The sequence below is a fragment of the Hordeum vulgare genome, chromosome 7H, assembly GCF_904849725.1.
Source record: "Hordeum vulgare subsp. vulgare chromosome 7H, MorexV3_pseudomolecules_assembly, whole genome shotgun sequence".
Classification (NCBI taxonomy): Eukaryota; Viridiplantae; Streptophyta; class Magnoliopsida; order Poales; family Poaceae; genus Hordeum; species Hordeum vulgare.
In genome coordinates this window covers 102136731-102163492 of record NC_058524.1, presented here as the reverse complement: position 1 = coordinate 102163492, position 26762 = coordinate 102136731, and the positions used below count along the sequence as shown (strand labels likewise).

The window sequence follows — 26762 nt, the reverse complement described above, 5'->3', positions numbered from 1 at the left end:
ACACAAGAGATTTTTTTATTTGATTGCACAGTTGTTTGAGAGAAACCATCTTCATCCTACACCTCCAAAGGATTGATAAACATTAGATCATCCACTTGAGAGAAAATTGCTACTGTCCAACAAAACTACGTGCTTGGAGACTTGCATGTGCTGGACGTGTCACCTTCGGACTCGTTTCTCCTGAAGAGCAATGGAACCATACAAGCCAAACGTAAGAGATGTTGGCGTGACAAACAAAGTCAAAACTAATTTGTTTTTTTAAAGCAAGGTCAATTTTAAATTGTGTTAGTACAAAAGGTTTAAACACAAATTTTGATGCAGTTCACTCTCTTTTTTTGGAAAACTTTGATATCGTTCACTCCTCATTTGAACTCCGTACCCGTGCATGAGCTAGTGCCACAACTGAAGTGAGGCCAACGGTCGGTTGTTCGTATCGTACGTGTCTGCCTTGGCCTTCACATCAATGTATGAAGCATACGACGGTGAATCTGTTCTATTAGTATCATTAATTTGTGTAGTCAACGATAAACAAAGGACATTTGATCAATCTGGAGTTATACTGTAGACAATATAAAATAATTTGACCTCGTGATTCCCTCCCTCTTTGACACTGTAGAGAGAGAGAGGCGAAGTCAGAAATAGAGCAGGACTGTAGAGTAGGAGGCGGGCTTCATCCAAGGAAACGAAGTAGAGTAGGAGGCGACTTTGCCCTATGGAGTGGAGTGGAGTGGGGTGCCAAGAGCTTTTCACGCTGTATGACAGACGGACGTGTGACAATAGAAGCTTTTCTGCTTTTCGTGTTGTATTTGTCCTGCTGTTGGTTCTCCCTCTCCCTACTCGTGACTCATGACTCATGGCTGTTGCATTCGTGAAAGGACAATCTTTTTAGATGAGCATATGGATCTTTGTACAAGGAAGGAGAAGGATAAGAAGGTTTAGTTAAAACGGTGAGTCGAATTAGTCGAAATCTAGCCACATATGTTATGGTTGCTAGGGTTTGAGCAGGAGAGAGAGAGATGCGAGGGCGCGAGAGAGCCGGCCGTGGGGGTCCTTTCCCACGGCCGGGCAAGAGAGAAAAGGGTTTTCTTCTTAATTCTTGTATGATTAGATTGATACATATCCTCTCCATATATAGAGAGGTTTACTTGACTCCCAAGTAAGGCTTACTTGACCCCTAAGCAAACCCTAAGACTAACGGACCCAGGCCCATCACGTACTCTAACACTACACCCCACCCGGACATGCAACTCGTCCTCGAGCTGCAACCTAACTAACGACGATTCGACCCCACACAACCCTAACGCCTAAAAAACAAGCCTTTTACATCTCGGCCTATTGTATTGACCTGAAATAAGCTAATCCGAATGAGACTCCGACTCTTTATTTTTGACTCCAAACGATAAGGCGAGAATCCTTCGCGCGTCGAACTTGTGCGTTTGCAGCCCCCTGGATCCCAAGGACACCATCGGGAGCAAGGGAGCCCTCGCGGCGGCCGGCGGCGGAATGCAGTGGTGCTACGTGGTGCGCTCCTGTCGGTGACACCATGTCTTCTCCCCGACGGCTGACTGTCGATGTCGCAGACTTGGAGGTCGTCGCCCATGGGAAAAACAGCATGCCCGCCGCCTGTGGGGGAAACTGCATGCCCAAGACCCCCCACGCAGCGGACGAGATCGAGGTCCATTGCACCGTGAAGCGCAACTTGGAGGAGCTGCAGCTGCAAATCACGCATCTCCCGCACATGCCGACGCGCTAGGAGGCCGCGCGCAGCAGCCTGCAGCCTCACCGCCGCCAACACGTGGTGGGTAGCGATCCAAGTCGGAAGCGGTGCCCGCGACGGCTGGAACTTGATCTGTTGGATGGGATTGTCCAGGGACGGCGGTGGCGCTGCTCGGAACGAGGTCGTCGCAGTCCCGTCGTAGGGCATCCCATGCTGGAACGTGATGACCGGCGCCGTGGTCGCAGCCAAGGGCGGCGGCGGCAGCCGTCCAGGGGTCGGCGCAGGTGCTGTGACCATGGAGGACCCCCCGTGGAATGGCGCAACGCCGGGACAGGCAAAGCGGGAGGGCCCGCCGTACTGTTTGGGTGGCGTCGGTGGCGACTGGATGTGCGGCGGCGCCCAGGCCGCCGTATAGATTGGCCCGGAGACGGGGAGCGGCAGCGGCGGTTGCAGCAGCCTGGCGTCGAGTGGCGGCGACGACAGCAGTAGCGTCGGCTGCCGCGGCCCGACGATCGCGGCGGAGGCCTCCTGGTGCGGCGGATGCCACGGCAGCCGCGCCAGCCCATAGGCGGCGATTGATGGCGCGGTCGGCGACGGTCCGTAGGGACCGGCCAGGAAGAGGCAGATCCCTTAGACGACGGTGGTGAGATCGGGGATTGCTCCGGCGATCTCCTCCGGGGTGAGGGCGACAGGAAGCGGCGGCGACGGGGTGAACATGATCGAGTCTGAGAAATCTGATACGAGATGTTATGGTTGCTAGGGTTTGAGCGGGAGAGAGAGAGGTGCGAGGGCGCGAGAGAGCCGGTCGTGGGGGTCCTTTCCCACGGCCGGGCAAGAGAGAAAAGGGTTTTCCTTCTTAATTCTTGCCTGATTAGATTGATAAAATCTCCTCTTCATATATAGAGAGGTTTACTTGACTCTCAATTAAGGCTTACTTGACCCTTAAGTAAACCCTAAGACTAACGGGCCCACGTTCATCACGTACTCTAACAACATAACGCTCCACCATGTATAAATGACCAGCAGCAGTAAAAATAAAGGCAAAAAAAATTCAGAAAATGCAAACTCTTGCCGGTTTAGTATTTGTTACTTATTACTGTAGAAAGACAGGTCATACTTTATGTTTTCTGCACTGGAAGGCGAAATCGCTGTGGACGTTTACGATGTGCAGAAACGAAAAAAGTTTACACATCACAGCCCCAATCAGTCCAACGGTCCAACCCCATCCCCATCCCCGCCTCGGGCGCGCGCGAAGCTCCGCCGCCGCCGCCGCCGTCGCCGCCGCTGCAAGGGATGTCGCTCTGCTTCTGCAGCGCGGGGAGCCGGCGCCTGCTCCTCCCTCGCCTCTTCCTCGGCCGGCGCCCCCAGGTCTTGCGCCCCCTCCTCCTCCTTCGCACCACCGCGACCGCCGCCGGCTCTTCCTCGACTACATCTCTCTCACCGCAGCAGCAGCGCCAGGTCTCCCTCTACGTGGACGTCCTCCTCGACTGGAACCAGGTCGCTCTCTAAACCTCAGCCACCGACTCCCACCCTAAACCCCAGTTGCTTACAGCTTCTCTTCGGTGTTCAGAGGATGAACCTTACCGCCGTCACGGACGAGGCCGAGGTCATGACGCGCCACGTGGTCGACTCGCTCGCCGTGCTTCCCCCACTCGAGCGCGCATACACCTCCCGCGGCGGCGACATTTCTGGCATCAGCCTTGTCGATGTCGGCTCGGGCGCTGGGCTCCCCGGGCTGATCCTTGCTGTTGCGCGGCCAAGTAATCAATCATCTCTCTTCAACGATTAGTGTTTCATGACATGACTGAGAACACCAGCATGTGATTTTCGTTACTTTTCGTGTTGCAGTTTGAATTGATACTGTGTGTTTCAGGCTGGAAGTTTACGCTGTTGGAGTCAATGAGGAAGCGGTGCACGTTCTTGGAGCACGCAGTTGAGGTCATGGGGCTGTCAAATGTGGATGTGGTGTGTGACCGAGCTGAGGTAAAGCTGTCTTTGAGCAGCTAAGATCTTGCAATGCATTCTGGTTGATTAAGCCTTGGTATTTGATTCAATTTGCAAAGTAATTTGATCTTCTTATTTTACTATAGTTGGAATTTTATACTCTGTGTATGCTTAGTTGCTAATTTACGAAATTAGTGCCAACATGGAAATTTCTCAATTGGAGACATATTAACGAGCTTCATGTTGATTGAGAATGAGATCCGTGCTTGAGCACATTTGAACCTTTATCATAGTATTTACCTACAAGTTCCCAAACTAGCGAATAACATCACTGTTATATTTTGACTATTTTACTTATGTTCACTTATAGGACAGAATGCTGGCCAAAATCATGATTTGAGAGAGTCATTTGATGTAGCAGCTGCAAGAGCTGTTGCAGAACTGAAAATTTTAGGTATTTAATCATGCAACATGTTTTCGGTGGTTTACTAGGCCATATCTAGCAATTAGTCGTGTTTTTCTCCTTTGCAGCTGAGTACTGCCTCCCGTTGGTTCGTGTTGGTGGTCTATTTATAGCTGCTAAAGGGCACGATCCTCATGTAAGTCTTGGCTATTGGACTATTGTGCATTAGGCTAAATTCACTAACATACTGCCTGCAACTAGCATTTCTTCAATTTCTTATGTTGTCTGGCAGGAAGAAATAAGAAGTGCAAAAGCTGCAGTTGGTAAATTGGGTGCCTCCATGCTAGATTTGTGCAGTGGTAAGCTATCTTCTTTAGTTCTGAAGAATTTATTTTTCTAAAGGTTATTACACAGTTTTCTAAATATTTTTTCTGACTTTACGTGGTATTCAGCCAGTACCTTCTGAAAATAGGACCAAGAAAAGAGTAATTGTAGCAAATAATTCCAAGTTTACATGCTATGTCATGGTTTCTTTTTTGTTGCTTTTACTTACTGGCACATGTTAGTAACGCTCTTCATGGTATTCAGTTAGTAACCCTCTTCAGAAGAGCTAGTAGCCATATTTTTATTTCTACTTGCTGACATCCTGTTAAGTCCTAACTAAAATTTTCTGAAACATATCATTTGCATACTTTTGAGTTATTGCGCGCTCCTGCAATAAACCCTGAAATGCATCTATTCTTATCAACAGACACAGTTGTTGATTTGATCTGCGATATCCATGCTTACTGATGAGTAAATGCAATGTTTGACCCGTTCCCATTACTGATTCATGGCCATGTATGATGTCGGCATGTCCATGATAATAAAATAAAGTAGATGCAACTTTTGCTAATTGATGACTAGTACGTGTTATATCCATGTTGATCAAACAGTAACTCAATTTAGACCTGAGAAGGGGATAAGCACAGATGTCTTAAGCCTCTCTTGGTTGGCAGTTGAATCAATTGGACCTCATGGTCAACGAACGGCAGTTGTGTACCTAAAGGAGCGCACTACTCCAAAGAAATACCCTCGGCAACCAGGTGACCATCCTTAGCCGCCTTTAGGAAAGGCACATGCATGATTCGATAAGTTTATTATACGTTTGATTCTTCAGAGCTCAACGCATGCACTTCATGTCATCCAGGCACCCCTTCTAAGACACCATTATGAGGAGAAGCATGCTGACTTTATGGTAGCTAGACACACAATGATCAAAAGATGGTCCGTGGATGGATACTCTCCCTCCAAATGGACATCCATTGGAAGACGATGATTGTTGTAGAAGCATCGTAGAATTAATCTACCACCCTGACAGCAAGAATTTGTTGTTTGCCAGGGATACTGATGCTTCACTCCATGTATTTGTAACAAAAAGTCGCAGATGTTCCACTAGAGAATACAGATGCCCTGTTTATGTTATTCTTGGACGGTATTTCTTATGTAGAACAGAGAAACAGATGTTGGTCTCGAACAGCGCAGAATGTCCCATGGGGAAATGTATAATACTGGTAGCACTGAGCTAAAGTCTTCAACCGCTACAACTCAAGTTAGAAATAAGTTGTCCTTGTCATGCCTTCAGTGACTCTTTCCGTTGGTTTCTTGCTACGCTAGTTAAACACGGTTGAAAGCGTTATCATATTCATATTTTTCAACACGTACACATGGCCACATCATTACTGTCCGAGAACATCCTCTCACCAACTTGCGAAAGCCAACATGCTAAACTATTCCAACCGAGTAGAGGGAAGGAAACTTCTCCCCTCCTACCTTCCCACACGAACAGGGAGTCCAGACTTCCAGAATACTGACCATTGCCAACAATCACGGGACTCATTCCAACTACACATTCACAACGACATCGGCAGGTTACATTATACTAGAAGTAGAAGGAAGGGTCCAAATCCAAGCGTGTTGGCCGGCTCCCGGCGGCTGCTTTCCCCTACCCCGCCGGTTGACCGAGTAGTCCTCCATTCATTGGACATTTGTTCTCGTCAAGCTTTATAACACGAGCCGGCTTTGTTTCCTGGCCTTCATTCATTCATCCATCCACCCATCTCGCCGAGAGCTACAATGGCCGCCATCATCAGCAGCGTCTCCCCTCTCCTCGCTCTGCTCGCGGTGGTCGCCGCGCTGTCGTCTGCGCCGGCGTCCGCCCGGACCTTGCCGGAGGGTCTCCCGGACATCAAGCCGCTGCTGTCCAACCCATGGTCGGCGTTCCAGAACCTCTCCGGCTGCCATTTCGGGGACGAGCGGCAGGGGCTCGCGAGGCTCAAGGACTACCTCAGCCGCTTCGGGTACCTCCCGGCGCCGCCGGCCAAGTTCAACGACATGTTCGACGCCGACATGGAGACGGCCATCCGGACCTACCAGCACAACTTCGGGCTGGAGGCCACGGGCCAGCTGGACGCGGCCACCGTCGCCAAGATGATGTCCCCGCGCTGCGGCGTCGCCGACATCATCAACGGCACCTCGTCCATGGGCAAGACCGTCCACGGCCGGAACCTCTACTCCTACTTCCCGGGGTCCCCCTCGTGGCCGCGCTCCAAGAAGAGCCTCAGGTACGCCATCACGGCCGCCACCGAGACGACCATCGACCGGGCGACGCTGAGCAGGGTCTTCGCCAGCGCGTTCGCGCGCTGGTCCGCGGCCACCACGCTCAACTTCACGGAGACGGCGTCGGCGTCCGACGCCGACATCACCATCGGGTTCCACTCCGGTGACCACGGCGACGGCGAGGCGTTCGACGGGCCGCTCGGCACGCTGGCGCACGCCTTCTCGCCCACCGACGGCCGGTTCCACCTGGACGCGTCGGAGGCGTGGGTGGCCGGGGGAGACGTGTCGCGCGCGTCCCTGGACGCCGCCGTCGACCTGGAGTCGGTGGCGGTGCACGAGATCGGCCACCTGCTCGGGCTCGGCCACTCGTCGGTGGAGGGCGCCATCATGTACCCCACCATCACCTCGCGCACGCAGAAGGTGGAGCTGGCCAACGACGACGTCGTCGGTATCCAGAGCCTGTACGGCGGCAACCCCAACTTCAAGGGCGTCACGCCGCCGGCCACGAGCAGCGAGGAGACCCACAGCGCCGCCCCGCGCGCGCTCTCCGGGCCGTGGAGCGGCCTGGCCGGCGTGGCCGTGGCCGTCGGGCTCGCACTGGTTCTGTCGTGCTAGTTGTTGGTGTCGATTGATTGACGGCCATTTTTTTTTTTACCTTTTTTAAACGGGCATACATTCACTTTGCTCTAGGATTTGTGTTGTAAACATTAGTCATTGGGTGTGCTAAGATAGTGTAGAGACATGATTGTTACGTGTATAGATCGAATCATATACGATGATGGTGCACCCATGTGGCCACATGTGATATCGTATGAGTTTTGCAGAATGTGCGTTGTTGTTTTTCGTAGTAGGAATTCACTACAAGCTACCGGAGCAGGCGAGAACCACGTGATCTGTCTCGGGGCTACATATGGCATCGACGCGATAGATCGGCCACCAAAGGGGACTGTTCGTAAAACAAGCTGCAACGGTGCTCCACGACCAACAACGCCCCTCCTCGTTGGAAGACGTCCTCTCAACACCTTCATCAATGTCTCTTGCCGGAGCTTGCGTAGACAAAGCTCATTCATAAGGAAACCCACTCACAGCAGGTTGCAACCTTCCGTCGTTGAAGCACACCACGTCGTCGATATAGCATATAGGGTCATCGACTGCAACTCCACGTGCTCGTCTTTGTAGCCTCGCCGACGATGCACATCTCCGGTAACAACTCCGAGCTACACGGCAACTCCAACACACAGTGGCGGAGCCAGGAAAAATTAAGAGCCCGGACGGCTACAATGTAAAAAAAAAATTAGCGAATCCAAACCGGATATTTCACTAAGCAACTACAAAACATCTAGAGTGCCGTAAAATCGCAATAGTTACGAACTGAAACACCAGTATTGTATTGTTCATACACTTCATCAAAAACTGAAATCAAATACAACAACTAATTGAAATAGCACTCATGCATGAATAAAATATTAAATATTCAAATGTTCAATGAAGCACACCAAAAAGGACCCTAGAGGACAAAAGATCAGCATTAGTAATCTATAGTTGAGTTAGAAAAACTTAATTGAAAGGCACGGAACATACCAACGAAATGCTAATGATGTCTCGGTAAAATCCCTTTTCGAGCCTTCATGGCCTGAAACCTTTGAGTAATAACATCATCATCCAGTGATTTAAATATTTCACGCTCGGTGTAGCATATCATCAAGTGATTAAACCAATCATCATTGATCGTGCTACGCAATTTAGACTTGATAATTTTCATTGCCGAGAAAGCTCTCTCAACAGACGCCGTTGACACCGGCAGTAGCAAAGCTAACTCAATGAGTTTGTAAACCAATGGAAAGACCAATTGTTTCTCTGTTTCAACCATTTTTCTAGCCAAACTTTCAACATCTTTTCAAGTAGAAAATGCAACATGGTTTCTCAAATGAAGAACATAAGTCTCAAGTTGGTCCCTCAATACTGCACGGTCACTATTTGAGAAATCTGCACAATATATTTCAGCAAGCCGTGATAGCTTCTCCACATCAAACTTGAAGAAAGAATTCTTGGGATCAAGACACGAGAAACATGCAATTACCTCTTGATTTGCGTCACCGAAGCGATGATTCATCTCAACACAGATTTTGTCAATAACGACATAGAAAATCTCGCCCCGATAATAATGAAGATTGGTGATAGTCCTTCCCTCTTTCCTCGAGCGACCACGAACTGGTATTTCATCATCCATATTAGGCACTGGAATACCTTTGGAATTGCAAAATTGTTGGACCTCGTCCTCGAGACTCTCCCAACCACCATCTCTCATGGTAGCCAAGCGGAATTTAACATCATGAATTAATTCCAGGGCAAGCACAACATTTGTATCCTTTCTTTGCAAGAGTTGTGAAAGCTCATTTGTTATAGCAAACAACTTCATCATAAGCTTCAAAACAAGAGAAAATTTGAAGCACTCCATCTTTTCTATGCAACCGAATGACAAACCTTGTGCTATGAGGTATCTTATACACTCTAGAGAAGAAGTCAAGCGGATCTTATATAATCTGTGTGACTCCTCACTTGCACAAGCCAACTTGGTTGACACACTTTGCCTTTGATTCTTGAAATCATCATAATGCCTAACACAATTGTTGTGACCACTATTCAAACCACCAACATGCTCAGGTAAGGCTCTATATGCATGTTTCCAGTCTCTAAAACCTGTTTTGGTGAATACTTCAAAGCCGAAGTGTTCAGCCCTTCCAGGTTGCTTAAACAAGAAACAATAGAAACAAAAGGCCGCATCCTTGGACTCACTATATTCTATTCAGTTATATTTGTCGTACCATGACCGAGAAAATGCTCTAGAATCCGTGCGACGAAAATTTACTATTGGTTTGGTTCGACCCTTCAATATGTATGCCCTCCTAACTTGGTCTTGAATATCTGGTGCATATTCAGAAATTTGCTTCCTCCGTGTGGGATCAGATTGAATTTCGGCCGAATTAAACTCGGTATTGTTGGCAACATGAATATGAGGTTCTTGTTCTGCTTCCGGCTACACAACATTTGCATTCTCAATACTTATTCTAGGAACCCAAAACCTCCTCATATCTGAAATTTAATAACTTACAATTAAAGTGGGGATGATTTGCATTGATTGAAAAAGATTAATAAAAATGAGGTTAGAGATGTTCAAAGAAAATTGACAATACCTATGAGAAGTGAAGATCGATTTCCCTTCAATCAATCTGCTTGCGATGATAGAACTCTTAACTTCCTATAGCAGAAAATTACAAGCTGAATTGAGATTCCCAATTATGAGAAGACTCAGAAGAGACGTAATGGCGAATTCTCAGTTTGTTTAAGCCCTAGACCCACCCAAATTCCTCTCCTGATTAGAACAGAAGCCAAGCCACGGCTGCTCGGAGATGTTGTGAATTGCCGTCCTTTCCGCCGGAGCAGCGGCGCCCGTGCCCGACGATCTGCCTCTGCGATCTGCCTGTGGCCACTGTGCCTGGCGTCTGGCGATCTGCCTTTGCGAGACGGCGACCGCCGAAGCCCTAGCAGTCGAGCGACGCAAAACTGCCGTCAGTCAATCCAAAGAACACGAGGAGTCAGCCAGTCAGGCTCTATTTCCTAGCGATTTGGGCTAACCAGGCTTTCTAGCCATAGGCCTAATTCAGCGTGGACGTGAATGCTAATTAGAGGTTGATTGCATGGACCTAGGAGTATAGTAGAATATTTTAAGGCACACCAATCAAGGTCCATACAGAGTGTCTGGAGCAAGGCCTTTGCCCGGGCAAATAACTTTAAATTAAGCTAATCACTAGGCATCATGGTAGTTGGGATTAAACGGCAGCTCAGCTATGAGCCCGGGCAGGTGCCCCGGGTCGCCGGGTACCAGCTCCGCCACTGTGCATGGGCCTAGAAGTATAGTAGAATATTTTAAGGCACACCAATCAAGGCCCATACAGAGTGTCTGGAGCAAGGCCTTTGCCCGGGCAAATAACTTTAAGTTAAGCTAATCACTAGGCATCATGATAGTTGGGATTAAACGGCAGCTCAGCTATGAGCCCGGGCAGCCCGGGCAGGTGCCCCGGGTCGCCGGGTACCAGCTCCGCCACTGCCAACACACATGGTTGTAGCAAAAAATCAACATTGATTGTAGCAAAAAAAAATCCGCGAAACTTGGGTTGCAACTGTGATGAATGAGGATGCACTTTTTTAAAAGACAGTTGTAGCAAAAATATCTGTAACTTTTATGAACATAGATGCAACTTTTTAATGAACGATTGTAGCAAAAATCAATACCGATTATAGAAAAAAATCACTAACGCGACCAACCACACGATAAGATTAGCGTTAATCCTATGACGGACGCTCGGCCGGCCGGCCCCAAACATTTACCACCCAAAATGGCATTTCTCTCGTCATACGCGTTATTTGGTGGGTTCACGGCATCAATCGAGACGATGGGAATAATTCCACCTGAGAGACTACGTCCTGACCCGTTTAGAGTCCGATTTTGTCGTGCCACTCATCAGAACCTGAAACGCGGAAAGAGAAACAAGAAGAGATGACTTGTAGGCCCAAGAAAATTGATGTCTCGTTGAAGCATATATAGCCAGACTTAACAAATATGATCTCATAAACTTCTACGGACGCGCGTCCGGTTAGTGATTTGACGTGCCTTTTATTTATCCGTCAGTACTGCCACACTTTTCATTTTCTTTTTAACATGTTCGATCATTTGCACATGATTGGTGTAGACAAAGATAAAGAAATAAAAGAATGAATAAAAAAATGATGGTCAGGAGTGGGATCACGTCTTAAGTGGCGGACTGACCGGACGCGTCCGGAAGTATCCGCGAGCCCTCATATCTATATTTTTCCTTAATATGACGGTTCACGGACAGGCCGCACGTATAGGGATGATATGAGGGATCCGGTTGGGGCATTTTTTTCCTTCTCTCCTTTGTCCGGTCATTGACTGGGCGCATCCACGGACGTATGAGAGATCGTTTAAGACGTTCGGTTGTAGATGCTCTTACCTGTGTTTACCTTTTTTCAAAATTTCTCACAAATAATTATCCATTCCATACAAAACTTAAAGGAATCCATAGAAAATCGGTATAGAGTAATCAGATGGTCCATAATTCCTATGCTTGCATAGGCACATCCCCCTCCCCCCGCATCGACTGGCTCTGGCGACTTGGGGGCAAAACCTAGCGCCACCACTAACCATCTGTAATGCCCCAAGTGTAACTTGCCATATTTGGAACCTTGTCATGTGTAGGTCCATGATGTCATTGCTATGAGAGCTATATTTCATGTGGTATTTCATGTGCTCATGTCTTGTTTTCCCTTTGCATTCATGCATTCATATCATCCATGTCTTCATTGTGTTTATTGTTGTTGTTGATCCATGCATGTGGTATGTGATGTTGATGTGCTTGTGATGGTGAAGTGGTGTTTGTAAGATGGGTTTGAACTATGTTAGTTCCAACTAGGTTTCAAAACCCTCCTTCTTTGTTTTCTCAAGCTTAAGTTTTACTTGCTCTAACCCTGGTTCAAAAATGTAGATCATTTAGAGTGATTTGTGGTGGATGTGGTGCTAGGTCTAATGTGTTTTTAATCTATGTTTGAGAGGGGTGTATATTCACAAAACAGATTATTTAATTCTGTTTTGTAAATATTTAGATGCTCCAAAAATCCTCTTTTCATTTTATTTTATTGGGTCTTAATTCCCTTATGACCAGGGGCATTTTTGTTTTATTTTAGGGTCAACAGTGTTGGCTGTGTGTTTTTATTTGTCTCTGTTTTGTTTTTAAATAGAAAAACCCCAGTGGGTTTTTCTTTCTTACCTGGCGTCTCTGAGTGGGCCTCCTCCTCCTCGCTGGCCCAGTAACCCCCTCGCGCGGCAGCCCTCTCCTTTTGACGCCGTCTTCTTCTCCCCCTCCTTTCCGTCAGTTCGTTAGAGAGAGCGCGGGACAGAGAGCCGACGCCGTGGCTCACGGACGTCGAGGCGGCCTCCCTCACCCTCTATTTAATCCTTGGCGTCCGGGCCATGTGCTAGGGTTCCTCCAAGCGTCGCCACCTCCTTTCCCGTCTTCCTCCTCCCTCTCCCTCGTCGACAGAAGGTAGGCGAGCTCCTCCTCCACCATGGCCGATCCGTGATGAGCTCGTCGCCGTCGTTGCCGTGCACCTCCTTCTTCTCCAAGCAGAAAAGAGCACGCGGGACCTCAGGGGAGTCCGTTCCCGCAGCTAATCGTCGTCGATCGCCCCTGCTTCCACTACCTCGACGACGACCCCTTCCGCTCCGACGACCACCTCCGCAACGGCTTCTTCCACGACGTCCCCTTCTTCCTCTCCTACAGGCGTGACCTCCTCGACCAGTGGGTGAGCAGAAGCACTCCTCCCCCTTCCCCTGTCGGCAGATCGTGCGTAGAGCCGTAGCAACACCGCCGTGTTTTCTCTGTCGCCGGCGTCACCGCGTGCTCGTGGAGCAGTAGCTGTAGGGGATCTCTCGATGTGTTTAGGTGTGGAATGGAGTAGTGGGTGATCCCTCTTCCTCCCAGCAACGAGCCGTTGCTCAATTCGTAGCATAGCGCCGGCGGTGACCCTCCCCTGTTTCGGCCACCGTCGGGTTGTAGTAGATCCAGAGGGGGTTGCTCAAAAGAGCAAAGCCCCCCCTCTCTGTTAAGTGTCTATCAAGCAGCGCAGTGGTAGCAGTGGGTTTTACCTTAGCGCAGGTCGTGGGTTCGAGCCCCCGCAACGCACCCCTTTTGCTTATTTCATTTTGTGGCACAGTAGCATCATAGGGAGACTTACCCTGTTTGCCTTCCTCTCTCTGTCGAGCCAGGAGTAGTAGCGCAGTGGTTGTGCTTGTGTGTTGAGTGCAGTAAGGTTGTGGGTTCGATCCCCAGGCCACCCTTTTTATTTTTGTTATTTTTTCTTCTTTGCTGTTTGTAGTAGGTTGCTGTAGTATGCTTGGGCATCACTATTTTGTTGCCTAGGTTCTCAAACCAGTAGTTTTTCCCCTTGTTTTTAGTTAGTGAGCATGTGTAGGGAGTAGTGATGCTTGTGTATGTGTGTAGCAGGTTATGGTGGTGCAACTTACATATGGTGTGTATGTGTGTGTGTGTGTGTGTGTGTGTGTGTGTGTGACACACACATGCCCAAGGCATGGTTTTGCCTTAGTGAGCACTTGTGTGCAAGCATGTATGTGTGTGTGTTAGTGATACTGGTGTGAGTGTAAGTATGTGTGTGTTTGGAGACTAGCATGTGTAGGTGTGTGTGCATGAGCACTTGTGTATGCTTGATGTATGTGTGTGTGTGGTGGTGTGCTAAGGCACATGAACATGAGGACTATCCCTCATGTGCACCATTGGAGTTGTGGGTGTGTGCAAGTGCATGTGTAGGTGAAGAACTTGTGAGTATCACATATGATATGGCACTATTTGAATCTTTATGATTCCATGTTGTTTTTCCTTTCAACTTTGTGCCTACATGTTGTATGCAAGTACCTAGGTATTATATATGTTTTTGGGATAGAATCAACCCAGGAATCCATTGGTGGAATCAGATTTCCCTTTGGAACACTTTCTGGAGATGTCATTTTTCTGTTTTGTTCTATGTTTAGAGCTTGGTGCCATGTGATGTGATGAGCCTAAGAGGATGATTCCTTGATATGGCAGTAGTGGGTGAACCCCTCTACAACATGGTGGTTTTGTTTTATGCTTAGGAGTTTGTATGTGCAAGTTGTGCTTTGTCAAAGTAGGCATGTGGCTGAAATTGTCAGCTTAGTGAAAATCTGTGATTTTCACTAAGTCTGAGAAACTGCTGCTATTTTCTTCCCTTGTAGTTGTGCTTGCAAAAGTTCATGTGTTGGGAATCGGCCTTTGCAATCAACTAGAGAGTAGGAGCTTTTGTGTTTGTCTAGCTCTCTGTCAATTCTCATGCACTTTCATTTCCTATAGATATTGTTTTGGGGACTGTCAAAATGCTTCAGAGCATAAACAACTGGTGAGAATCTGAGATTTTCACTAAGTCCCTGAAATCTGTTATTTTTGTTCAAGTTAGCACATGTAGATCTTTCTGTGAGTAACTCCTTTGTATTATCTTTTTGCTCATGCTTGCAGAGCTTTTGAATAGCTTTTGCCATATATTTTGTTTGACACATTTGGGTGGTTGTAGGTGCTTTGTATGTTGCTCTCAAACTGCTATGATGTTGTTTAGGACAGAATGCATAGTTTTGTTGTTTTGAAGCTTGTGAGTGCATAGTTGGTGGTGTGGTGAGTTTCTTTGCACCACCCCACCTATACTTGTTTGTTTGGTCATGTGGCAACTTGGGAATGCCAGAAGTATGCCATTGGAGGTGCTTGTGATGGATTTGATCCATAGGACTCCATATCTTGTTTCGTAGTTTCCGGTTGATCTGTATCTCCGTTCGCTACGTTCTTTATATGTTTTTGCATCGTTTTCTCGTGATGCACCGGTTAATGTCATCTTCATGCATGTCAAGATAGCTTAGAGAGAAGTTCTGTCTAGAAGTTTGTCTTTTCTTCTCATGCATATGCAAGTGACTAGATTAGAGATGCATGCTTCCTTCTCATCTCATGCATCATGTGTTTGTTGCATCAGGTTGTGTTGTTGTTCATTAGCTGCTATTTTTATCTTGTGTAGCACCGGGATCGAAGAGCGAGTATGTGGATTCGGGAGAGTACGTGCAGGACGAACAAGAGCAGTTCCAAGCTAAAGACATCACAGGCAAGATGACCGTGACCTTGATACCGTCTCTAGATTTGTTATGCCTAGATTCACGTTTCCTTCGTCATATGCTCGCTGCCTACCACTAATATTATTGCCTCCTGATATTGCCATGAAACCCAAACACCTTCCCCTCCTAGCTAATATTAAGTGGCTAAGTAGGCTTGCTCAACTTCTAATGTTAGCGTTGCTAGTTGCAGGTGCCAGCTGTCTCATGTGTTAACATGAGAATTTGATATCATTATGTTTTAAACTGCTATTTAATTAATGCACCTATACACTTGGTAAATGACGGAAGGCCTAGCCTTTGCCGGGTGATTTGTTCCGTTATTGGCACCATAGTTTCCGGCTACCGGTGTTTGATTCCATAACTGATCGCTCCTAACACGTTCGGAGTTGTTACGGAGACCCCCTTGATAAATCGTGTAGTGTTAAGACTTGTCCGGCAGGACCCAACATTGGGCCCCGGGCCAGTGCTCCTCATGAGTGTTGGTCCAAACTGGTCTGCCTGCGGGGCCATGATGACCCACAAGTATAGGGGATCAATCGTAGTCCTTTCGATAAGTAAGAGTGTCGAACCCAACGAGGAGCAGAAGGATCTGGCAAGTGGTTTTCAGCAAGGAAATATCTGCAAGCACTGCAATTGTCGGTAACAAGTGATTGTGTGGTGAGATGATTCGTAGCAAGCAACAAGTAACAAAAGTAGCAACGGTGCAGCAAAGTGGCCCAATCCCTTTTGTAGCAAGGGACAAGCCTGGACAAAGTCTTATAGGAAGAAAAACGCTCCCGAGGACACACGGGAATTTCTGTCATGCTAGTTTCATCAAGTTCATATGATTCGCGTTCGTTACTTTGATAGTTTGATATGTGGGTGGACCAGCGCTTGGGTACTTCCCTTACTTGGACAAGCATCCCACTTATGATTAACCCCTCTCGCAAGCATCCGCAACTACGAAAGAAGAATTAAGACAAAGTCTAACCATAGCATTAAACTAGTGGATCCAAATCAGCCCCTTACGAAGTAACGCATAAACTAGGGTTTAAGCTTCTGTCACTCTAGCAACCCATCATCTACTTACTACTTCCCAATGCCTTCCACTAGGCCCAAATAATGGTGAAGTGTTATGTAGTCGACGTTCACATAACACCACTAGAGGAAAAACAACATACACCATATCAAAATACCGAACGAATACAAAATTCACATGACTACTATTAGCATGACTTATCCCATGTCCTCAGGAACAAAAGTAACTACTCACAAAGCATAATCATATTCATGATCAGAGAGCTAATGAGTAGCATCAAGGATCTGAACATAAACTCTTCCACCAAGTAATCCAACTAGCATCAACTACAAAGAGTAATCAACACTACTAGCAACCTTACAAGTACCAATCGGAGTCGTGAGACGGAGATTGGTTACAAGTGATGAACTGGGGTTTGGAGATGAGATGGTGCTGATGAAGATGTTGATGGTGACGAGTCTCTTCTGATGAGAGGAGTGTTGGTGATGACGATGGCGACGATTTCCCCCTCCGGGAGGGAAGTTTCCCCGGCAGGATCGTCCTGCCGGAGCTCTGGATTGGTTCTGCTCAAGTTCCGCCTCGTGGCGGCGGCGAAACCACGAAAAAGCTCCTCCCTGATTTTTTCCTGGACGAAACCCTCCATATAGCAAAAGAGGGGGCCAGTGGGCCAGTCGGCTGCCCACAAGCCCCCATGGCGCGGCCTGGGGGGTGGTCGCGCCGTGCAGGCTTGTGGGCACCCCCTGGTGCCCCTCTGGCACTTCTTCGGCCCAGTATTTTTGTTAAATCGGGAAAAAAATCCCCGTTGATTTTCACGGCGTTTGGAGTTGCGCAGAATAGGTATCTCAACTTTGCTCCACTTTCAGGCCAGAATTCCAGTTGCCGGCATTCTCCCTCTTCATGTAAACCTTGCAAAATAAGAGAGGAAAGGCATAAGAATAGTACCGTGAAGTGAAATAACAGCCAAAGAAGTGATAAATAACAACATGAAAACATGATGCAAAATGGACGTATCAGGCCACCACAAGGAAACTTGAGGTTTGGTTCTCGTAGCTAGTTCCATCCGTCGTGTCCTGAGACTGAGATACGCGGCTCTTATCGGGGTCGTCGACACGTCGGGAGGTCCTGCTAGTCTTGTCTTACCTTTGTGATATATCTTGCGTATAGGAATCCCGGTGAAGCTTTGGTTCTCCCCAGAGTTGAGGTTTTCCTCTAAGGAATCCGACGAGATCACGAGTTTTGTGATAGAGGATTACTTTGCGGCCCGTGACCGTTTGTGATGGACTAGTTGGAGCACCCCTGCAGGGTTTAATCTTTCGGAAAGCCGTGCCCGCGGTTATGTGGCAACATGGATTATTTGTTAACATCCGGTAATAGACAACTTGAACTAATTCTAATAAAACTGCCAACCGTGTGCGTAACCGTGACTGTCCCCCTCGAAGACCTCTCTTCGATCGGGAACACGATGGGGTTATGTTTGACGTAGGTAGGTGATCAGGATCACTTAGTGATCATCTAGTCTTCGACCGCTCGCGTAGATCACCACAATTATAACTCTGTTCTACGTAAGTTAGCCACCATAAATGCTTAGGATGCTGCAACCTAAACACTGAACCTTCCTCACCTATTAACTTGACTAGTTTCGATACCAAGGCCATAGATTGCTGAGTCCCCGTGGCTCAGAGATTACTTCAACACCCCAACAGGTACATGTACGCCCGACACAGGTGATCCAGATGGCACGCAGCTAGCGTGGCAGTACGATGATTAGAACGACCGCCTGTACATGAACTATCCAGAAGACCGAGGCGTGGTCGTGATTGTGGGCAAGCATGCGGGATAGCATAGCCTTTTCTTATGTTATGTAGTCCATAGCGGAACTACCTTGTCTCAATAATGTGTGGATGTAAACTCTGATATTATCTATGTGAGATGGCAAACGATTCCCTATTTGTCATTCTTTAGTTATGTATGTGCTATGTTTATCTTGCTTGCGAAACGCATAGATGTGCTTCTTTCCATTTTGGGGCATCGCCCCCTAAATAGGAAAGGACCGCATCTTAGTCATTACACCATCTCCCCCTCACCTCACAGTCTTGCCGCTGCCAGAGGCTCCCGTCGGCAAAGCTCGCGCAGGTACCAGGGACGGCGGTGGCAGGGCATCTCTCTTCGGGTGGCGATGCGTGGCGCAGGGTGATCGACGCATCTAGCCATGGTCGGCGGCGGTCTGCTACGTGTGTGCTGCTGTGTGATGGTGGATGCGAGGCGGTGGCGAGCGTCCGTGCAACGGCGTCGCGGTGGCTGGAGGACTGGGTGGTATGGATTTGGTCCCGCGAGCCGGCTTGGTATGGCGGCGGGTCTACACGTGGCGGGAGGAGGAAGTGACGGCGCGGAGCAGAATTGGTGGGCGGTGTGGTTGGGTGCAATAGGCTGCAACGGCATCTCGGCGGCCAGAGGACTTGATGGTCCGGATCTGGTCGAGCGTGCCAGTCCGACGCGACGACAGGCCTGCAGGTGGCACATGGAAGAAGTGGCGACGTGGCGCAGAGGTGGTGGGCGGCGTGGTGTGGGTGCATGGGCCTCCGTCGAGGCATGCAGCCGACAAGGGGCCTGGCGGGTGCTCGGCACACGGCAGGGACGTTCGAGGGGCGATGAGCTGTCGTGGATCTGACGACGAGCGCTTGGGCGGCGGCTTCTGCTGCGAGGGACGCGACCGGTTGGTGTCTATGCGGTGTGGCATCGCCTCAACGCCCCTGGGGTGCGCAGATCCGAGGTCCATGGCGGCGAGGATGTGCACTCCGGCGGCGTGTGATGCTGATCTGGTTTCCGACCGTCGGTGGTCTCCACGAGGTGCGATTGACTGCGGCATAGTGGTGCTTCTTCGTCGATGGACAGCTTCGATGGTGGTGATAGTTCGCATATAGAAGATTTTTATGATTAAAATATTCAGAGTATATCTAAATAAAGTCAAAAGATAAAAAAAAAGCAAATATAGAAAAGTAGACAAAATCAGTGCTGAAAGCCACCGGCCCAGTCAGGCAGCCTCCCGCCGACACAATATATAAAAAAGTGGATGAAAAAGTGGCAGAATGAGGGATCAAACCTGGGTCTTGATGGTGCAAGCGCAAGCTACCAACCAGTTTGACAAGCGCACAATTGTGATCCGTTGAGGGACTGACGCCTATTGAATCAGAAGTAACGGCCGACTTTAAAAGATAAGAAAAAGCAAATTGTTTTTTCACTTATCGGTGACATAGGTGGGTAATTCCTGCGAACTTTAGGAGCAAATTTCACGACGGACGCACAAAAGCACTATTTACTTTATTATTAGGTAAGATAAGAAGTGGAAAATCGGGTTGGGTTAACTTTCTTGACTGGACACTGACCGGGATAACTATTTCGAACGTTTGAGAAGGATATAAAGAGTCCGGTTATAGATAGGTCACAAAAAGATAAAACATCACCGAAGTTTTGCATACAGGCTGGACTACAAGGTACACCTCCTTGCTTCTAATAGTTAAACATGATCTCATTGAAATCCTGAACGCACACCCAGGAAAGTTTCTCCTGATTGTAAAGAATATGAAGTACTCCCTTCGTTCCTAAATACTTCATATAAGTCTTTTTAAAGATTTCATTACGAGATTATATACAGAACAAAATGAATAAATCTAGTCTATACTCTAAAATATGTCTACATATATTTGTATGTGCTCCCTTCGTTCCTAAATATAAGTCTTTTAAGCGATTTCACTAAAGGACTACATACAAAACAAAATGAGTGAATCTACACTCTAAAGTATGTCTATATACATGCGTATGTAGTCCTCTAGTGCAATCTTTAAAAAGACTTATATTTTGAAACGGAGGGAGTAGTTTTTAATGAAACCTTTAAAAAAATTATATTTAGAAACAGATGGAGTAGTTACCAACTTTCCGACTTCCCCTTGGCATCACTTTTAATCAAGTCCCCGATACATCGCCAGGAATGGATAAATATGCTAATCCTCTATTCAGAATATCACTTTATATTTTGAAATCCTTTCAGCTTACAGGATGTGTGGCTGTGTGGGCCACTGTTGTTGGTGCCTCAGTATACATCGAGAAAGGACCTCTAGTTTACTTTCAAATGAGCTCGAGCTCAAAAGGGTACTTTCCCTCTAGTTCTACATCTTTGCATTGGGTAGCTACTCCAAATTTTGTGTCACTATGAGGCTCGTGGAATCATTGCTCTTGCCTTGCCTGGTGTGTTACATAGCCGTCCATTTATATGCAGCACAGCAAAAATGGTACTTTGAGATCTTGACTGCATGCATTCTTGACACGGACATGTTACCAAGAATCATGTCCTGGGGAGATATAAAGCGGTATATGCCTTTTTCCCCATTTGAGTACACCTTTCAGTTGAATTTTCTCCAATCCGTTCATTTCTAACTTTCTGAAACACATCAATCACAAGATAACAAGAATCAGCTCAGTCCACTTGCTTAAGAATCTTGAATTCGATGATTCATGTGTTTTAAAAATGGGGACGCCAGTTTTGGCGGGCAACAAACAATCGACCTTAAAGTAATGCCTCTGCATATACTTGTACAGTACAATAAAAAATCAGCAATTGCACAGAAACAAAATACATATATGTCTACATTCTTCAAAACGTAGGGGGGTCAGCTAAAATTGAAAATTACACGTTTCAGAAAAAGATGAAAGATAAAAGAAGAACGCAACTAGCAAAACCCAAGAATGCGCTCAACATGCTGTGCTACAGATTTTGCAAGGCTGTCTGCTGCTTCCACGGTAGATGCCTCTGCATATACTCTTACCACATCCTCAGTTCCAGATGGTCGCACAAAGCACCGCCCGTGAGAGTGGTTAACTGCAATAAAATACATAAGTTTTAGTACATTTTCATTCATCAATGTTCAGATTTTAGATCGAACAAAAATGTCACACAAATGAGATATTACTCACCGACTTCCTTATCTATCAATTCTTGCAAGCCAGATGGTTGGCAAACTTTCCGTTCTGCATCGGTTGTAACAATAGTAGTCCGATCTTTCACTTTAACCTGAACAACCGTCACAATTATGGAGGCAAAATAGCAACTTGGAGTAGTGCATTCTATAATTACAAAAGTAACAACTTGCCTTGAGTTGTTTGCTTGGTAGATCAGTGTATAGGTCACACCAATTCTGGAATGACCATCTCTTATGCTGTAAAACAGCCTCCACCAAAAGCATTCCACTTATAGCGTCACCCACTGCTTGATTAATTAATTGACTTGTCGCTAATAATCTCAAGGCAGCTTGGTGCTGTGGAGAACCTGAGGAAAGAGTTAAGGGAAGAGAATTTAGATCAACACGGGGAAAACAATACATGAACTAACAAAAAAGAATGAAAAAGCTTTTGTACAAGCCATGAACAGCTCACCTGCAGCTTCAGAAAGCTTAGCGGTCAAAGACACTAGACGCGAGACAAACTCATCAGCGAATAGCACTGTCCCATGTCCATTGGCCTCAAAGTAGATACCAATATCGTATTCTAGAGCTTTCTTGTGGAGATATTTCACTCCTGTTGAAGTGAAGACAACTTCAAGACCAAGGTTATTAAGAAATTCTGTTGATGCTCCATTGGCATAAGCAGTTTGAACTACACCAAACCTTGTAGGCAATAATCCTTTGTTGTCTTTTCCATTGATAATATCCAACTGTTCTCTGATAAAGAGGACAAATAGTGATAATATCTTATCGCCATCGACAAGATCAACACTAGTCTTGCTAAGCGATGTAACATGAAAATAAACAAGTCTATCTGCATCTCCATCAAAACTTGCACACCTGAATGTTATATCAGAATGTCCACATAAGTATCCATCATTATGAACATATAGCAGCAAATTTAAACAGTAATCAAGACTCACCTGACGCCAACATCATCAGGGCCAAACCCAAGAGGAAGAACCTTCTCCTTTTGAACAAAGTCAGCACCACACCTTTCATTCAGTATTCCTTCTCCTTCTTTTCCTGAATTTCTCACAAGAATGTCTAATCTGGCCAGATTTGGCTTTATTTGTTCCAACTTCAACCCACCAATACCATTTGCGCCATCCACAATCAGTTTCTCATTTAGTTCATCGATGCCTTTAGCATCAGGGGTTAATTCCAATAAATGCCTGTTGTGCCAATCAATGCAATTGTTCAGCAAATAATGCAGTGTTCTCCGTGACTGATTACACGTGCAGGAATGACAAACGACCTGAATGACTCGGTGATTTGTGTGAAATAATCTGCTTCAGAGGCTTTCAATCCTTTGTTTTTGTTCCGAACCATCCAGTGTAGCTGTGGAGTTGTCAGGATCCCCATGTCAAGTGCAACTGAACCTACTATTGCGCTTATACCCTTCACGAAAGTGTTTTAGATAAGTATAATCAGATCAACTCAACCAACAGATATGTCCGTACTATTACTAAAACATAACAGAGGGGGTTAATGCCATACTTTGGTTGCAACGTCGAGGAGGTACTCTCCGGTAGGCCTCGTGTCTCTTGCCAGCAGCACTTGTGCCGAGTGACCTCCACCAAGTGTGATCCCTTCATCCTTTGCAAACTGAAGCACCAGCTGCAAATAAACAAAGACCCAAGGGAATGTGATAACGAAGGAGAAGGTTGGTAGGAACTACGAGTAGTAATCTGAATAAACTGAACATCTTAGGCATCCCACTAGTCCAATCCAATGCTAAAATCGAGGCATCCTATCCTGGTTTGGCTTTCAAACATCATCAGTACAATACTACAATTAGCATCGCTAGACCTCTTTATTATCCAACTAACTGAGGCATTATGAATTCAAATCAACGTAAGAGATACAGCAAGTATGCACGAGCAGGAAGAACTGTATAGAACTCAGCTGAGTTGATCTTTCAGCTACCTGCAGGAGGGCGTCGGGGGTGGGGGCATTGGCGAGGGCGTCGGAGAAGGGCTCCCAGGCCTGCGACATCATGCCGCCGTCGGCGTCCACGATCTTGACGCCGTTGTCGCCGACGGGGTTGTGCGACGCCGTGATGACCAGCCCGACGGCGGCGCCGCCCAGCTTCACGGAGCGCAGCGCCGCCACGATCCCGGCGCGGCACACCGCGGGGGCCATGGTGCTCCCGTCGGCGCGGAACCCCGCCGTCCCGTAGGAGAAGGTCGCGCCGTCCGGCACGGGGAAGAGAGACGCCGCGGCGATCAGGGCCGCGCGCTGCTCGTCTCCTGGGTCGGCCATGGCGGCAGGGGCGGATCTGGACGGCGTTGGGAAGCAGGGATGCGACGGGGCAGCGAGCCTAGCTGGCTGGGTTGGACTGGAGCTGGGAAGGTCGGAGTCGAAGTTGACTCGGAAGAGGTGAACCGAATGTTGATCAGTTGATGGTTCACTTTAGAGCATCTCCAAAACCCTCAAGATATGAGGGCCGTGCTCTGGAAAAATACAGTTTTTGCGCAGCCATTTCGAACGCTCAAGTTAAGACGTAAAAAATACGAGCGTGATAAAAACGGTTCAGTGTTCAGAATGAAATGGCATCGCACACTGTTTATTTCATGCGTTCGCTCTTGCACGCTGCACACTCTCCAGCCGTGCCGTTTTCGCCCCACCCACGTTTGCGCCGGTGAATTCGCCTGATGAACGGCCACGCTAACATCCTCATCACCCCTTCCTGCACCCGCGACCCCACCGCTGCCGCCGCCGTCGTCGTCGTCGCAAACCCTAGCTTGAAGAGCTTTGGCTTCGCCTTCGTCGGTGCTCCTCCAAGCACCGGTCTCACGCGCGGCCTTTTCATGGCGCCACGGTCGACCTCGGCGGTGGGTGCCGTCGCATCGCGTCCGTCGTGAAGCCATTGTTGGGGAACGTTGCATGGGAAACAAAAAAATCCTACGCACACGGAAGACCTATCCATGGTGATGATCATCTACGAGAGGGGAGATCGGATCCACATACCTTGTAGATCGCTAAGTGGGGAGCGTTAAGAAACGCGGTTAATGTAGTCGAATGTCTTCACGATCCAAATCGCAAGCCGTCCCACGAACTCCGTCCCGATCTAGCGTCGAACGGACGACACCTCCGCGTTCAGCACACGTACAACTCGATGACGATCTCCGCCTTCTTGATCCAGCAAGAGAGGCAGAGAGGTAGATGAGTTCTCCGGCAGCACGACGGCATGGCGGTGGTGGTGGTGAAGTAATCCAGCAGGGCTTCGTCAAGCTATGCCGGACTAATCTAGACGAGGGAGACGATCTATGGAGGAGAGGGGAGCACGTGGCTTTTCTGTTGTAGTTTGCACTCAAAATCTCCACTATATATAGGAGGAATAGGAGGGAGGGTTGCCTTGCCTCCTACTCCAAGGAAGAGGGTTCGACCGAGCCAAGGGAGGAGATTCCTCCTCCAATTCGGTTCGGTGGAGGACTCCCTTCCTACTTGGCCACCTCATTCCTTTTTTCCTTTCCTTTTATTTTTGCACCTTGGTCGAAAAATAGGTTTGTTGGGTTGGCCGCACCATCCCACTAGGGGCTGGTGCGCCACCTCTAGGCCTATTAGGTCCTCTCCCGGGTGGGTGCCCCTCCTGGTAAAAACACGGAAGCCATTTGTCACTCCCGGTACTTTACCGGTAATGTCCGAAATTTTTCCGGAAGCCAAATGCAACTTTCCTATATATCAATCTTTACCTCTGGACCATTCCGAAGCTCCTCGTGACGTCCAGGATCTCATACGAGACTCCGAACAACTTCCGGTCACGAACATACATAACTCAATAATACCAAAACGTCACCGAACCTTAAGTGTGCAGACCCTGCAGGTCCGAGAACTATGCAGACATGACCTGAGACACTCTCCGGTCAATAACCAATAGCGGGACCTGGATGTCCATATTGGCTCCTACATATTATATGAAGATCTTTATCGGTTGAACCTCTATGTCAAGGATTCAGTTAATCCCGTATAACATTCCCTTTGTCCTTCGGTATGTTACTTGCCCGAGATTCGATCGTCGGTATCTCTATACCTATTTCAATCTTGTTATTCGCAAGTCTCTTTACTCGTTCCGTAATACAATATCTCGTGGTTAACTCTTTAGTCGCATTGCTTGCAAGGCTTGTTTGTGATGTTGTATTACCGAGTGGGCCCCGAGATACCTCTCTGTCATACGGAGTGACAAATCACAGTCTTGATCCATGCTAACTCAACGGACACGTTCGGAGATACCTGTAGAGCACCTTTATAGTCACCGAGTTATGTTTCGACGTTTGATACACAAGGCATTTCTCCGGTGTTAGTGAATTACATGACGTCATGGCCATAGGAATGTATACTTGACATGGAGAAAACAGTAGCAATAAACTAACACGATCACATGCTACGTTCATAGTTCGGGTCTTGTCCATCACATCATTCTCCTAATGATGTGATCCCGTTATCAAGTGACAACGCTTGTCTATGGCTAGGAAACCTTAACCATCTTTGATCAACGAGCTAGTCAATTAGAGACTTACTAGGGACAGTGTTTTGTCTATGCATCCACACATGTATTTGTGTTTCCATTCAATAATACTCTAGCATGGATAATAAACGATTATCTTGAAACAGGAAATATAATAATAACTATTTTATTATTGTCTCTATGGCATATTTCCAATAGCCACGTGCCCCCCTCTCGAAGCTCCCAAATGCGGCGGTAGCGAAGGCGGGTAAGGTGTCCGGGAAGAAGAACAAAGCGGCGGACGACTCCTTTATGCGTCCGAAGAAGAAACTTGCATGGCGTGCGATGGATGCGGCGACGTCCGAAGCGTCGGCGTGCTCACTTGTTGCACCGACGGTCGATGCGCACAACGTGTTCGATGAAATGCCCACAAGGTATGACTTCGCCCACTTCTTTTCATTGTTGTTTTTACATGAATTGGAGGAGAAGAAATTGGCCACGGAGGAGCGAACTAGATTGTTGGAATGAGACAAATACTTGGTCTTCATGGACACATCTACCCTCGATGAGAAGCAAAAGGAGTACGTCAATCTTGCCAGTGAAGAAGTCTTGGTCCAAAAAAGAGCCATGGCCATGGGAGGCATGGGAGCTACTATGGGAGGCATGGGTGGCATGGGTGGCATTGGAGGCATGGCTACCATGGGAGGCATGGGTGGCTTCAGAGCTACCATGCGCGGCATGGGAGGAATGTGTGGCTACGGAGCTACCATGGGGGGGCATGGGAGGCATGGGTGGCTTTAGAGATACCATGTGAGACAGGAGTTTTGCGTCTCTCATGGAAGGCATGGGAGCACCTCCAGGTGACATGGATGGACGC

General features: G+C 47.7%; 3 protein-coding genes across 6 annotated transcripts; 2 read left to right on the top strand and 1 right to left on the bottom strand.

Annotated features, from left to right (window-relative positions):
• Positions 1–2875: 2875 nt before the first annotated feature.
• Positions 2876–5679, top strand: LOC123413263 (ribosomal RNA small subunit methyltransferase G). Of its 4 annotated transcripts, none has more exons than XM_045106202.1 (8): positions 2876–3214; positions 3288–3477; positions 3591–3700; positions 4037–4115; positions 4193–4260; positions 4357–4423; positions 5063–5149; positions 5254–5679. In XM_045106202.1, the coding sequence occupies exons 1-8, from the start codon at positions 3011–3013 to the stop codon at positions 5277–5279; spliced, it is 831 nt and encodes a 276-aa protein (XP_044962137.1). In that variant the 5' UTR covers positions 2876–3010; the 3' UTR covers positions 5280–5679. The 4 variants fall into 4 exon arrangements, with proteins under 4 accessions (XP_044962137.1, XP_044962136.1, XP_044962135.1 ...); XM_045106201.1 differs by having other exon boundaries at positions 5036–5149; XM_045106200.1 differs by having other exon boundaries at positions 5000–5149.
• A 100-nt stretch (positions 5680–5779) lies between these two features.
• LOC123413262 (metalloendoproteinase 2-MMP-like) lies at positions 5780–7471 on the top strand. The gene has a single exon (XM_045106199.1). The coding sequence runs from the start codon at positions 6180–6182 to the stop codon at positions 7275–7277; it is 1098 nt and encodes a 365-aa protein (XP_044962134.1). The 5' UTR covers positions 5780–6179; the 3' UTR covers positions 7278–7471.
• A 13450-nt stretch (positions 7472–20921) lies between these two features.
• Positions 20922–23848, bottom strand: LOC123413261 (phosphoacetylglucosamine mutase). The gene is made up of 8 exons (XM_045106198.1): positions 23365–23848; positions 22936–23055; positions 22694–22836; positions 22359–22610; positions 21869–22275; positions 21586–21761; positions 21410–21506; positions 20922–21314 (listed from the first exon to the last, which is right to left on the bottom strand). The coding sequence occupies exons 1-8, from the start codon at positions 23698–23700 to the stop codon at positions 21166–21168; spliced, it is 1680 nt and encodes a 559-aa protein (XP_044962133.1). The 5' UTR covers positions 23701–23848; the 3' UTR covers positions 20922–21165.
• Between the last annotated feature and the right edge of the window lie 2914 nt (positions 23849–26762).

Excerpts from the sequence above, each read along its gene's own strand:
- LOC123413263 (XM_045106200.1), top strand. The coding sequence starts at position 3,011 with ATGTCGCTCTGCTTCTGCAGCGCGGGGAGCCGGCGCCTGCTCCTCCCT. Across the intron at positions 4,116-4,192 it reads TGCAGAACTGAAAATTTTAG|CTGAGTACTGCCTCCCGTTG; the intron begins GTATTTAATCAT and ends TCTCCTTTGCAG. Across the intron at positions 4,261-4,356 it reads CTAAAGGGCACGATCCTCAT|GAAGAAATAAGAAGTGCAAA; the intron begins GTAAGTCTTGGC and ends GTTGTCTGGCAG.
- LOC123413262 (XM_045106199.1), top strand. The coding sequence starts at position 6,180 with ATGGCCGCCATCATCAGCAGCGTCTCCCCTCTCCTCGCTCTGCTCGCG.
- LOC123413261 (XM_045106198.1), bottom strand. The coding sequence starts at position 23,700 with ATGGCCGACCCAGGAGACGAGCAGCGCGCGGCCCTGATCGCCGCGGCG. Across the intron at positions 22,611-22,693 it reads CAAATCACCGAGTCATTCAG|GCATTTATTGGAATTAACCC; the intron begins GTCGTTTGTCAT and ends TTGGCACAACAG. Across the intron at positions 21,762-21,868 it reads TAAGCTTTCTGAAGCTGCAG|GTTCTCCACAGCACCAAGCT; the intron begins GTGAGCTGTTCA and ends CTCTTTCCTCAG.